The 14,534-nt window shown below is 45.1% G+C and overlaps 1 protein-coding gene across 4 annotated transcripts in view; it reads right to left on the minus strand.

Annotated features, from left to right (window-relative positions):
• The window catches only part of MYLK (myosin light chain kinase), a 264,716-nt gene that overhangs the window by 5,264 nt on the left and 244,918 nt on the right, over positions 1 to 14,534 (minus strand). For 3 of the 4 annotated variants that reach the window (XM_045185765.3, XM_045185766.3, XM_024577969.4), the window contains 3 exons: positions 9,806 to 9,958; positions 7,111 to 7,234; positions 603 to 732 (listed from right to left, as the gene is read on the minus strand). In XM_045185765.3, the coding sequence (XP_045041700.2) occupies positions 603 to 732; positions 7,111 to 7,234; positions 9,806 to 9,958 (407 nt within the window). Of the gene's footprint in view, positions 1 to 602; positions 733 to 885; positions 962 to 7,110; positions 7,235 to 9,805; positions 9,959 to 14,534 lie in introns of those variants that run through there. The other variant, XM_045185768.3, reaches the window with a different exon arrangement.

Genomic DNA, 14,534 nt, shown 5'->3' on the forward strand with positions numbered 1-14,534 from the left:
AGGCATTTACTGAGGAGATGGACACGGCAGCATCTCAAAGCCAGTGGGCAAGTAAGTAACCCCACCGGTCTGCAGAAGAAACCCTTCCAATCACAGCCCACCCAGCTCAAATGACATGTTTCAGCATCATAAAAAATGCCAAATGAATATGGACTATATGAGTTAATTTTGTTTAAAAGGAAAACACAGAGACTAAAAAAACAGGATACTTTTAAAAAGTACACTACTATATATGATTTAAGTTTTATGGCTGCCTATTAGTATATAAGTATAACTTTTGTAATGAGGAAAAAAGAAGCTTTTAATAAAGCCTTTGCTAATTCTTATGTAAAATATAGGAAAAAGAATAGTGGAGGTCATCTAGTTCTGTTAGACAAATAATTACCTTCCCTCTGAATATAGTTAAACCTAAGTTAAAACAATTAAAGACTAATTAATTGTCAGAGCAACCTAAAAGTTGTTCTGAATTTAATCCTTGTACATCATATTATCAAAAAACAGCAGCCCCCCCCCCAAAAAAAACCCTCCTCAAAATGTTCCTCCTCCCCCAGCCCTTCCTTTCTCACCAGCTGGTTGGAGAAAATCTTCCTGTATCATCTTACCTTCTGATTCTAGTTTTTCTGCATTGAGAGGGCTGGTTGGTGACCCTGTTGAGGACTTCCTGCCACTGAGCCCTGAGATCATTGCCATAGAGGACAGTCTTCCAATGGCTCTCACAGCATTGCCTGTTTTCTGGAAAAGAGACACTGGATTGGACTCAAGCAGTGTCCCAGGTTCCCGCTGGGCAGTGGGGCTCAGGGAGAAGAGCCCAGCCCAGGAGAAGCAGCTCTCTGTGGAACGAGGGCCTCCCAAGTACTGAGGTTCTGCCAGAGAAGTGAGCCCAACCTTGCTCTGCTCAGCACTATCAGTGTGTCAGAAGATGTTCGGAGAATGGAATGGAGCCTGGAACCGATGTGTGCGTTAATGTGACTAAACAAGGTCAACATGAGACAAAAACCCTTTTCATACTGTGCTTCAACTCCCATAAAAGGGATAGTTTATATAAAGCAACTGCAGGCTGAGACAGCTCCAAAGACTTATTGCTGACAGGGCCCAGTGGCGCTGTTTCTCGTAAAACAATGCTAGTGATAGGATTTTAATTGGTCAAGAAAATAGTTACTACAGATCCCACAGGTTCTCATAAAAGGGGGGGGCGGAGATGACATACTATTGACCTTGTGCAAGTCGTTTAACCTCTCTGGGCTTCAGTTTTCTTCTCTGAATAAGGAGGGGGTTGGACAAGATCTCCAAGGTCTCATTTAGTTCTGTTTATGATTCAGATACTTAAGAGATTTTGAGAAACAGTCTGGCTGGCCCTCCTACAAGTCTATGAATGCACAGTAAAGTTCTGAAGGGGTGTTCTTCACCCATGTACACCCAGGCATCAGAAAGAAGCACCTGAAGAAATGCAAAGCAATGGCATTTTGGCTTCCTGAGTTGAGGCACCTTGGGAGTGGACAGGATTCCTGCTGAAAAGGAAGCCAGAAATTTTCATTTGAGATGAAAATTTCTCTGCAGTGTGAAAATTGTACCAAGCATAAGATTTAGGTCAAGAAATCCTCAATAACATACAATGTGTCTATGTTTCTTACCTTTAATTAAAGTTTCTCATCCCTTTTCTAAGGTCAATGGAGTGACTAAGACACAAAACTAAAGTATAGTCAACTCCTTCCACTGCTGCACCCAAAGCATCTTCAGGCACCTAGACGCTGTGCATCCAGAGCACATGTCACTGTAGACTGGCTACTGAGCGAGTAAGGACACTGGCAAATGGCTTGCACTCACCCACTGGATTCAAACTGTGCCAAAGCTATTTCCCTCCTGAATTAATGTCATACACCCAAGTATTTCAGTAAAGCCTCACAATTCTAGACTAGCTGGAAAACCAGTATGTTTCAGTAAAAAGACTATTTTGAAAGTAAAGAATTTCAGGCCACTAAGGAACCATACAGAAAAGTGTGTGTGTGGTTTAAGTGGTGGCCTATTGCTGTGACCACAATCACTTTGCTGTTTTGTCACATGCCATCCTTGTTGCAGACTATTTTAATGCACTTTAGACAGATATTCCATCTTGCTCTGCCTGTCCTCGGGCCATCCACCCTCTCGAATACACCACTGTGTGGTATGGGTAGGTTCTGGCCCTCTAGTCACTATGATGAAACTGGGTCACTCTGAACAGAACCCAGGAAGCTCCAAGTGGAGGTGATGAATGGGGAAAGAAGGTGAGAGATGATGATGGACCAACGTAACTCCATGCAGAGGCAATGGGCCCTGCAGAGAATGAGACCATTTGGTAATCTTGCATGCTCCTCTGGAGGAGGCTGTGACATTGGTCTGTTTGTTGTGCTAGCTAGAGTGTTGAGAGACCCAGCTCTTCCCATGGTAGCTTCCTGTGACCTCAGGAACGCGTAAGAAGTGTAAGAGACAGGCAACTGTCCATAAGGAGTCAGCATCACACCAGGCTACTTCCTAATTGGCCACACTCTGAGTCTGCCCTTCTCCTCTGTTTCCTTTATCCAATACAGATTGGTTTGCCCTGGCCAGGAGTATCTAAACTAAGAGAGTTCCATTACTGTGTGCCCTTGTGCAAGTCAGCTTCTTTCTCTGGGCTTCATGGCCTTGAACCAGAAGATTCAAATCTTCCTGCAGCTCTAGTCTTTACGGAAAGAGCAGGATTCATACTTGTGAACACGCAGCAGGGAACACCCACCTCAAGTCCCTGGGCTCCCTAATTCCAAACACCTGGTTGTGATTGACAAGGACTGTCTTCACTTTGGTGTGGAATAACGAAGTCTTTCCTCTTCTATTAACAAAATGACTAATATGAACTTACCAGAACAAAGCAAATCAAAGAGTTACAATGTTTTTGAGGAGGTGGCAAATTCACATTGACAAATAGACCATACATAAGGGGAAATTTTCCATTAGATGGTCCAATATAGCATATCATTTCTAAAACAGGGAGAAATGTAAGATGTGCTTAATAAGGAAAAAAATTAAAATAAGCTATGCCGGAGTTCAATCTTTGGAAACTGACTTATTAAAAAAAATTGGTAGGGAAGTCATTTGTCAGAACTAGAAAAGGAATATATCTGTATGTTCTAGTTTTCCAGTTTCATGCCTTTAAGCTGAAAATTGGTTGCTGTTTTACTTGATCAAGACCTTTGGAAATTTTTGGAACTTCAAAACAGTGATGTTTCGATTTTCTCAGTTCCATCCTTGTTTTGAGGAAGCCTTTTTCTTGTTTGAGGGCAATGGCCAAGGCTGGGTTCCTGCATTCCAAGTAGGTAGTGTCTGTACTGGCCTCTCTCATGCAGCAAATTCCCTCCCCTGGGAGAGCCAGCAAGGGTGGCCGCTCAGCCTGTGTGCCCAGGACCTAAGGGCCTCTCAGGATCTTTCAGTGCTAATGCTGAGTCAGTCCCTGGCAAATGGGGCAAGCTGGTTACCTGAGAGCCAACCAGCCATCATAGACCCTATAAACACCGACAGCCCCAAGATTAGGGTTTCCTGTGAGAAGTGCATGATATCCAAAAGTGACTGTCAGGCGTACCCTATGCTTTATTGCACCAAAAGCTTTCCCCTCCATGGCCCTTTGGCCCATACCGCTGGGGTTTTTGCAGTTCCCAGAAAATAAAGATCATTGCCCATGGGTCTCCACATTCCTAGTCCTTTGCTTCTAGTTTTGCATGCAGAAGCCCTGCTATCCTGCTCAACTTGCCCACCCTCAGTGCTTCTACTCACCACCACATCATTTAAAAATTCTTTTGGTATAATTGAAAGAACATACTCTCTTTCAGAATAACTTCATTCTAAGATCAAAATATGACTAATCCTCTCTATATGGCCTTATGTGTAGGAATTTGATTCCGTGTTACTTCTTTCCTTCTGGGTCTTTCGTGGACAACATACTGGAATGATAATGAGGAACCTTCTTCTTATGCATCTGTAGAGACTTCTGGGCTACTTGGGCCTGCCCTGCTCCTTTCCCTCCACCATAGTCCACCCCATTCTGTTCTGCTCTACGCCCAGCCCCCCTGCCCCACCACACAGAGCCTCACTGCTCTGACAGGGAACCCGCTTAGGAAAACATTTTCCTAAGGAGGCAATGTAACACAAGATGGTCATATGCAGTTGAACTATTACCAGAGAAATTATGCTTCAGGGACATTGTGTTTCAAATGGGATTTTGTGGTCTACTTTTGTGAAACCTAGCAACTGTTTTTGTGAAAAAATCATATCCAAATGCTGCCACCTGTATTAAAATGACTTTAAAATTCCTTCTCTGAATTCTGCCCTTTTCTTCCAAAAATTCTATCACTTATTTCCAGAAAACCCTATGACTAATAACAGGGTAAACAAGAAAAAATTTAAGTGATTAAAATATCAGCACAAATTATAGTTCCTGACCCATTTGACTAAAAAATTCCATTTGCTCCATCTCCCATGGCCTTATCTTTCCTCCATGCCTGCCCCATGGTGGGTTCATGAGCCGGTGTGTCCGTGCTTACAGGGAGCCTGACCTACATGACAGGGTGATAAGGCTGCCCCTTAACCCACAGCCTTATCTAGGCAGAGTCCAGAGACTCCCTCTGAGGATTGCCCTGCCCGCACCCAGCCAGCCTATCTGCTCCAGAAATACCACTATTTCTTTGAGATCTATTGGCCATAGGGTCATTAATAAAGTCAACCTTTGATTTTTGTGGACCCTGTTTGGTTTGTAAGATTATTTGCTGCTTGCCCTGGCTGTGTAGCTCAGTCAGTTACAGTGTCATCCCCATACACCAAGGTTGCCGGTTTGATCCCTGGTCAGGGTACATATAAGAATCAACCAATGAATATATATTTTAAAAAAAAGAATCAACCAATGAATGCATAAATAAGTAGAACAACAACAACAAAAAATCAATGCTTCTCTCTCTTGCTCTCTTTCTTCCTCTCTCTCTTTCAAAAAAAAGAATATTTTCTACTCTGATATCATTGGATCCTAATGGCACCAGAGGGTAAGGTAAGCAGTAGATATATTTCCACTCACCAGGCACTTGAGGGATGCCAGGAGATCCACCTAAATCTTCACATGAGGTGGGGGTGGGGTGGGAAGCAAGAACTGACACGCACTGTGAGGGTGTGCCGGAACACAGGATGGTAGTCCCCTTACACCTACCCACCCAAAGCTATGGGGAACCATTCCACACGTGGGAAATGTAGCCCAGCCCCCATTTGGAAAAGCCAGTGGGGAGCAAGGTCTGGCACACAGGACCCACGCCCATGGACAGGTTCTCCCATGGGGAATCAGGCCTCATTGTACCTAGGCTACTATGAGACTTGATTTTGCTAAAACTCCCTCACCCTGGTTTGAGGCAGCAAATGTTTACTGAGTATCTTTAACTTCCTAAAGTCTGTGCTAAACCTCCCAAGTATGGAGTGTAACCAGTTCAACCACTTTTCCCCTTGATCTGTAACATCCTTCTCTTTGAAGTAAGTAGCAACATTCTTTCCTTTGTTATCTGTAAAAGGTAATCACCTACAGGGAACCTGTGCATAGTAAATGAGGACCATCAATGTAATGTACCCAGAAGAGCAATAAAAGCCTGTCCAGGCAGGAGTCCTGGCTCTCTGGCCCTCTCGCCCTCTCTCACTCAGAGAGTGGCCATGCCGTCCCTTTTTCTCCACAGGATTTCTGTAGTCCGTGTGCATTTGTCCACTGCAGCCACAACACACGGATCCCACGGGCCAGGGTCTGCATCACAATGCCCCTCATCTGTCTCCACTCCTGCTCTCTAACTTCATGTGCAGTTGTACTTTATGAGGGAACTGTGGTTTAGTCATCCTGGCAAATTACCAGTGTCCCAGTTGCCCCTAAAACAGCAATTTCCTTTTTTCTCTGGCAACATACGCCAGTCTAAATGCCCTAGGCCCCTGACTGCCCAGCTAAAAGACTCTGCTCCCATCAGGTCAACATAACTAGGCCCCTGTGCCTTTTCTTCTGCCTCCGCTGTCATCCCCGCTTTTGTGTTCCAGCCCATGTTCCAGGGCCAAGTCCAACCTCCGGCTCTGGCAACATTTCCTCACGAACACATTTGAGTCTGGCATGACTGGCTCCATTCTCCTGTCCACACTCACGTATATGGCTATGGAGAGCTATACTGATAGTTTATAATTCTTGGTGGGTGTAATGTCCTTTTATGTCTATTTGCTTCAGTTCCTCTATTACACTATTCATTCCTTGAGTATAGAAACCATGTACCCTCCAGGATCCCAGGAATTTTATAACACTAATAGTGATAGTAAAATTAATACAGTAGATGATAAGTTCTCTGTGGTTTCCAAAGATCATTTTATCCATCTGCTAACAATTGAAGGCAATTTTTTGTCATTGTTAAGACTGTGTGCTTTGGAGCCAGGCTCTGGGTTTGAATCCTGCCTTTCCCACTTACTACTACGTGATCTCGGGTGACTTTCCTAACCTTTCTCTGACTCTGTTTGTTTGAAAAGTGGGGATAATATAATACCTACCTCTGGGATTAAGATAATGCATAGAAAAATGCTTTGAATGTTTTCTGACATATGGCCAGCCTTCCATACATACTAGCTACTGGTGTCATTTTTGAACATGTGCTATGTGCCAGGCAATGTGCTAAAGGCCAGATGATGATTATTCATATAATTCTTACAACAACGCTGTGACATTGGTATTGTTCCCACTTGATAGACGAGAAAACAAAGGCACAGCAAGGTTAAGTCACTTGCCTAAAGACACGCAGCTAGTAACACACACCCTCTCTAGAGGGCAGGGCCCTGTTGTAGGTCATGTGCCCTCCCCCATCATCACAGAGGAATGTAAGTGCATCACACTACCTTTAAAGAGATCACATTGCCCAGGGTTGCCAGGTGGTCTGAATGGTGACATTGCTCATTCTAGCCCCAAGGCATAGAATGACAGTTTTGGTCCCAGACTATTTCAGAAAGATTTAAGCATTTTTGGAGTGAGGCTGGGGCAAGTGGGAATGAGGATGGCTTGAAAAAGGCAAATATGAGGAGCAACATTCCAGTCCAAAGAGACCCTTTCATTACCTGCCATTTCCTTCTTGCCATGTACTTTTTCATCCGGTCCTTGGAGAGCTTCTTGGCTTCCATGTTCTTGGTGTCTTTCATTAGCCATGGATGCTGAAGGCACTGGGTGCAGTTTAGGCGGCTTCTGATAGAGGCAGAGATCAGAAGATTTCTAAGCAGGAGGAGACCTTGGAGACTGCTAGTCAGATCAGAAATGGGAGGACATATGTCCCTAGTCCCACAGGGAAGAGCCCAGGGCTCTGCTCCCAGTCCATTCACCATGACCAGGGACATGTGCTCCTGGCTTTTTTCTCTCTTGTCCTGGGTTACAGACTAGATGCAGAATAGGTTAGGGTTAAGAAGGCCTAACTTCCAAGTGAGCAACTGGAGTCTCATGAACTGTTTTTGGGGTCTAAGAAGGGTAAGTGCTGGAAGGCAGACATGGCTGGCACCATTCCAGGGTGGGGTCATTGTGCTGGTCACATGGGAGTTGGTGGCTAAGAAGACCTCTCTGTCTGGTGGAGGGGTCCTCCCCGCCAAGTGAAACATTATGCCCAAATCATTGAGAATTCCTAAACTCTCAGGTCTTATGTTGAAGTTGAGTGTCAAGGTTTTTTTCTGTTAGAACTCAAAGTGCTATATCCTACATAAAGCCTATGCATTATGACAACCTTAGAACCCCACTGAAACTCATTTAACCTTTTTGAAAGCTCTGGGAATCCAGAAGCATTCTGGGGCCATCTCCTTAATTGTAATAGGACTAATAAAGCCCAAAGAACTAAATGTTAATATACATAGTAAAATCAGTGTAAGTAAATTTGCTAAGAATAGCAAAATGTAATGATCTTTAGATACAGGGATGATGAATTATTTTAATTTTCTTATATTCAATTTTCTATTATTTACATGTATTACTTTTATAATAGAAAAAAAAACATTTTAATAAGGGCTGATAGATGAAGAGTTTTGGTTGAAGAAACTTGCTAAATTTAAGAGTTTATGGGAATCTAGTATCATGATCTATTTGAAATCAGTTTTTTGGTGAGTACATTTTATGAGCATAGAGGGGCCAACACAGCTCATTGAATTAATACAAGGTCAGATGAGGAAATAGAGTATATATATAATACCTCATTTACCAAATCTTCGGTGAATGAAGCCATCCTTGGACCAGAGTTATTGGGAACGAGGTTTGCATTTCCCTGAGGCACCTTGGGAATGGGGGTCCTTCACACTGGAAGTGATTCTAGACCCACCACAGCATCCAGATTTCCTTAGGTTATACCTACTTCTCATACAAAGACTATGACAGAAAACCACTAGAAGACCTCACAGTCAAGGAGTGTGGAATGTAGCCTCTGGAGGAGCTGGCCCTGAGATGGCTAGAAAGGACTGAGAGGTAGGTGGCTAACCAGAGCACCAGATGGAACCACGTCAGAGACCCTCCAGCACTGTTCCCTTAGCAATTGCACTCTCCTGTCCCAGGCAGGGTTTCTCCCAGAGGGGAGCAAGATGACAAACAGCCTGAGGGAATCTGTGGGTCCCATGGACAGGGCAACATCTAGGCTACTCTGCCCCTGGAGGGGCAGCCCAACTCCAGGGGGCAGAGCCTCCTACCTGCCCCTGGAGTTGGGCTGCCCCTCCCTTTCTCATCCTTTGTCATACTACCTAGTTCAACACTACTCCTCTAGGGCAAAGCTTATAATTGCTTCTTATTGTCAAATGAACTCCTTGGGGCCCAGGAGGCAGGCCCTGCCTCATCTAGCCATCTGCTTACAGAGTGCATGGGGAGCCCAACAGTCCAGCTGCTCTCAACTACTACCCCCACTACTCCCTTCCCCTAAAGTGAGTCAGCTCTCCCTACACTCACATAGTCCCTAGCACCTTCCTGATTTAATTTAGCTGGTTCCCCTCCAGGAGAGTCCTTATCAATGAATTCTGTGTTAGCCACACTCAAGGCTTCCTCCAACCTCCTCTTCTCGGCTTTGGGCTCCTCTGCAACTTCAACCTCCATTCTTCTTTCAGTGAAAAACTTACTGAATGCCTTCTGTGTCTGACCTCTCCTCATGACCTTTTCCTGTACACACTGGCCTCCCACTTTTCACAACTGTTTTACAGATTCATCCCCAGACCACAGACCGGAAGGTGGAGGTGGGAACCTCACAGGCTGCACTGTTACGAGGGGATGGAGGCGGAGCTGGGAGAGGGCTGAACCTGGTGGTCTGGGATCACAGCCTAACTTTGGCCAGTGGGAGAAGGTACCTGGCCATATTCAGGGAGGTAGTTCTTAAATAATTTAGATATGAAAAGCACCAAACCAGGAGAGTCTGGAGATATGATTGGGGCCCACAAACAGGATCCTTCATGTGCAACCCTGAGGTGGGGCTGAGGTTTCAGCAGGGTTCCTATAGGCCACAACTGTGCCCGGAAAATAAAAGGAGGCTGTCATTATTCACACACAACAAGCAGCCACTCTCCCCATAACACATGGCTAAGTGTTGCTTTTCAAGTGAGGTTCCGGTGTTTCTAAAGCCAAGTACAGTGTCTAGCACCAGGGAGTAGAGGTCTAGAAAGACCCCTTCCCTTCCCCCCACACTCACAATGCCCACCCCTCCTCAGGTGTGGAGGGACCCACAACAGGCAAAGGAAATCCCTGCCTTCAGACACTAGTGAAGTGAGTGGAGAAGCTGAAAAGATTGAAATCTCAACTCATTACTTCATGTCTTTCTTCAGCAAGTTGCTGATAAAATCTTTGGCATCATCGGAGATCTCATCGAAAGCCTCGTCGTCGAAGTCCCAGGTGGCAGAGGTAACGTTGGCTAAGGTTTCATTATCGTTGTCACCCATGAAGGGGGAAAGTCCACTGACCCTGGATGAAAAGAGCAGGAGAGCAGGTGAATTTTGGGGGGCTGGATGGCAGGGTAGATGACCCCTCTGAGTGAATGCTAACTGAGGTCAAAGGTGAGGGCCGGCAAAGCCCTGCACCCCCAGATGCCCTTGTGCCTGGCTCTCCTCCCACCTGGGGAAAGAAGAGAGGATGTGGCTCCCCAGGCTCCTGCGGCCCAGCCTCTTCTCAGTACGCACTGCTCTCCTGCAGTGTCTCCTGCATCTTGACATTATCTGCCTGTGAGGCTGAGGCCGAACGAATTTACTGCTGTTTAGGACTTCCACACTACACAGCACGACCCCTCCTCCCTGTCTTCTATTCTTCCCCAAGGCCCAGGCTAGAACTTCGCCCCTCAGAACCTTCTCCAAGGTCCCTGTGCTTCTGTCCCCTCACCATGGACGGTCGAGCGGTAAATAGCACCTGTCACTGCACCTGTCAGTTCCTGCTCTGGTCAGCGGCAAGCACACATGGGTGCTCGGCAAGGATGGGTAGGTAGATGAATGGGAGTTGCCAACGTGGGTTTAGTTGTCCATCTATACTCTAGTTCAGTGCACTTGAGGCATTTAGGCCAAACCAGAAAGCTTCCATAAGAGGCGCCATGGTGTAGGAAAGAGCACAGGCTGTTCACCCACTGGGTGACCTTGGACAATTCCCCTAAGCACTCTGTGTCACAGAGGCTCCTCTGTAAAAAGGAGGTCCTACTGCTTAGCCACAGGTGGTCACCACTTCTACCTCTCCTTTTGTTCCTGCTCCTTCTCCTCCATCGCCACCAGCATGGCAGCAAACATTGACGAGACATTTACTCTGCGCCAGGCACTGGACAAAAAGGTTAAAACAGATGAACTCATTCAATCTTAACATCACCCTATAATGCAGTTGACTCATTAGTTTGTTTAATAGATGAGGAAACTGAGGCACAGAGTAGGGTTAAGTAACTTGCCTAAGGATTCACAGCCAGTGAGATTTGAACCCAGGTGTTATAACCACAGAACCAGCTAAAACTAGTCCTATCCTGTTTAATAAGATACTGAGTTGCTTTTCAGAGACAACAGACTAAAACCCCATGTCATGCAGCCAAAACAGCACAGAGGAGAGAACTTTGACCTCCAGCACCTAGAACTAAAGTCTCCACATCCCTGCCCCCTACCCCCCCACCCCCCGCCCTGCCTGATACATGTGGAACCAAAGGACTGGGACATAAGTGGAACTTGAATGCCAGAACCCTTTTAGAAGTGAATCATGGGTTGTCGAGGAAGATGCAGTGCTGGAGCCCCTTACCATAAATGGCCAAGTTCCAAGTTCTCCAATTAAAACTTGCCCCAGCAGTGCTTCTGCACACCTGTTCCTCTAGCCCCTTGAAAACCCTTAACTTAGTCCAGCGAGCAAGATGGTTTTGAGGCATTACTAAGTCTCCTATCTTTTCAGTTGCTGCCTTCTTAATCCACAAACCTTTCCTTAGTCCAAACTCTGATGTTTTAAGTTTTGGCTTTTCAAAGCATCGGGCACATGAACTTGGGTTTGGTGACACCTGTAGAGCCTGAATCCTAACTGCCACTTTATATGAACATTCTATGAAGATGAAGTGAGTTATAGTGCACAGACCCGGACGAGGCTTGGTCTACCCAAAGAAGCTCGGTCCATGCCCACAGATACTATCCTTCTTCTCTATGTAGTTCATCCCCACTGCCTCACCAATGTGTGATCTCAGGAATGACTCATTTGCCCATAGTTTAAGCCAAATAAAATTCAAAAGGTAAAATATTTCAAAGATGAACAGAACAGCTTCATGGCTTATTGGGTTCACCTCTCACTTCTGAGCACTTCATTGTCACACCAAGTGCCCACACTCCGTTTGCCCTGACTTAGGGCCGCTTCACAGCTGCACAGAGCCCCACCCTTACATGGGCCCCACACTTGTGTAGCTGCTCCTGCCCTGGCTCCATCTGAGCCCTGTGAGATGAGTCTGGGGCGTGCATGCCATTAGCCTCCCAAGTTAGGGCTTCACTAATGTCCCTTCTTCCAGATCTTTATGAACTCATCACCATAAGCAATAACACAAACCCTTTTGAAGCTGTTTTGGCAATTCAAGAGGCCTCGGCTTATGAAATATACCTGTACCTGAAAACTAAGTTTTGTAAAACAAAACCCATTGAAATACAGTGAGAAAACCTTGACAAGGAAGGCACCCTCTGGTAAAACCTTTTATAAAAAGAAGAAAGCTGTTGTAATGTGAATTATCTCACCCTAATCAATAGATTTGTGTTTTGATATCAGTTTTATGGATGGCATTAAAGTATCTTAAAGCAAGACACTGATTTGTGTGTTAAGAATGCTTGGAGATCATCCTTCACAGTCACATTACAGTGGGGGAGGGTGGGAGTTTCTCAGCCCCGAGTGTACACTGTGTTATGCTACCCCTTTACCCGCTGAGGTCCCCAGTCTCCCCTTTTTACATCAAGGGCACTGGGCTAGAATTCCCAGAGGCTCCCGGCTTTCCTTGCGATCTTGTGCAGCCTGTTAAAAAAAGGAATAACAGGCCCCAAATGGACTGATTTGCCCTCACATCATCAAACCAAGACTTTATTGTAACTTTAGTCACTTCCAGAAATGTAATCTTTAAACTGTCAGTCTGAAACTTCCTGATTAGCACTGCAGGGTAAAAGCCCTGCTGGCCCCTCCCCCCAAAAGAAGAGGACCAGCCCTGAAATAATCCTTTCTTTTCTGCTGCTATGACTTCTTTGCCCCACCCTCCTTCTGCCTATAAAACCTTTCCATTTTGTACATCCACTGGGAGCATCTCTCCATTTACTAGATGGGTTGCTGCCCAATTTCTGAATCGTTCAATAAACTCAATTTGATCTTCCCATTTATTCCATTGAATTTTTGTTCTTTGGCAGACCTAAGTTAGCCCTGTCAAGAAGCAGCCTGACTCTTGCTTGTCAGCCACCTGCTTCCTTCTGTTTTTACACTTTCCATTTGACACATAAAGGGGGAAAGTCCTGCGGCGCTCCAAAAGATTGCAGAAAAAGCAAACAACCCTGCTGTGGAATGCTGAAAGGTCCCCTTCTGCAAGCCTCCTTTCCTAATTAGGAACTGTAATCCTGCGAAGATAGGCCTTAATCCCTGTAATGTTCACAGCCAGGGAGAGCCTCCTCACCTCTGGCCTCTGGTGCTCCTCTTTCCTGGCAGCCCATCCATCTGAAATACACCAGCTGGCGCCTGGCCTGCCTGAGCTCCCTCCCCGCCCCTCTCCCACCCCTGCCATGCTCTCCCCCATTAACGAGTATGTCTCTAAAATAAAACTTGGAATATATGCAGAGCACGATGACAAAGAGAGTTCTAATTTTAGTAATGCTGTTTCTGGGTGGTGGGATTTTACAGACTTTTTTTTTCAACTTTCTTCTTTGAACTTTTACTTCATTGCCAGGATTTACATAAGGATCATGCATTTTTATTAAAAATATAACCTAATAACAAACAATAAATTTAGCACTAAAAATTCAACCACTCACCTCTCTGCCTAGTCTTGCCTAGTTTTTAACTGAAGGGGATCAGAGTATACCACTCCAAAATATCGCATAAGGATTGTTTTGAGCTAAAGGCAATAGCTCTCTGTCCTCTCTCTTTCTTTCTAAAAGCAGGACATATCCTTGGCTGGTGTGGCTCAGTGGATTGAGCACCGGCCTGCAAACCAAAAGGTCACCAGTTTGATTCCCAGTCAGGGCACAAGCCTGGGGTGCGGGCCAGGTCCCCAGTTGGGAGCCTGTGAGAGGCAGCCACACATTGATGTTTCTGATTGATGTTTCTCTTGCATGTTGATGTTTCTCTCCTTCTCTTCCTCCCTCCCTTCCCCTCTCTCTGAAAATAAATAAATAAATAAAATCTTTAAAAACATAAATACAAGCAGGACATAAATTTCTCTTTGTTAAAGTGTCATGAATTTCCATTTGTAGAGGAGATGACTTACATGCATAACAAACTTGCTAAACAACCCTTATTTACCATACATTTCCTAGGACCTTCTCACAACTTAACCCTCCCAGAAACGCCAAGCCCCCTTTCCCCAGTCTAGCTACTGCTCTACAATTTATCACTTTTTGTTAAATGGTATACAAACTTCAAATTCTAAATGCCTCCTCGAGTCACAGTTCTTTATTCTTATGCATATGTACATCATTAAATCTGTTTATCTTTCTCTTGTTTATCTGCCTTTTCTCAGTTTGATTGGCGGTCCCCCCTACTGAACCTAAAAGGTGAGAGGACAGTATTTTCTTCCCCCACGTAACCAATGGATTGATCTGGTTTTCACAAACTGTAATCAGTGTGGACAAGTTCTTGGATGCTCTTTTTCTTCGCTTGACATGGTCTTTCAACAGTGTATACAGAGTCTTCATGTTCATTTTCAATGGTCAGATATTAGTCTTTGTGCCAATGCGTCACAAAGGTCATGGCTGCAGGGTGTTATAATTTCTTCATTCTTAATACCTCACTGCAGCAAAACTTTGCCCAGGCAATCTGATGCGGAGGCCTGTTCTGTTCACAGGGCAGAACGGCAAGA

Source organism: Desmodus rotundus, chromosome 2 (genome assembly GCF_022682495.2).
Source record: "Desmodus rotundus isolate HL8 chromosome 2, HLdesRot8A.1, whole genome shotgun sequence".
Lineage (NCBI taxonomy): Eukaryota > Metazoa > Chordata > Mammalia > Chiroptera > Phyllostomidae > Desmodus > Desmodus rotundus.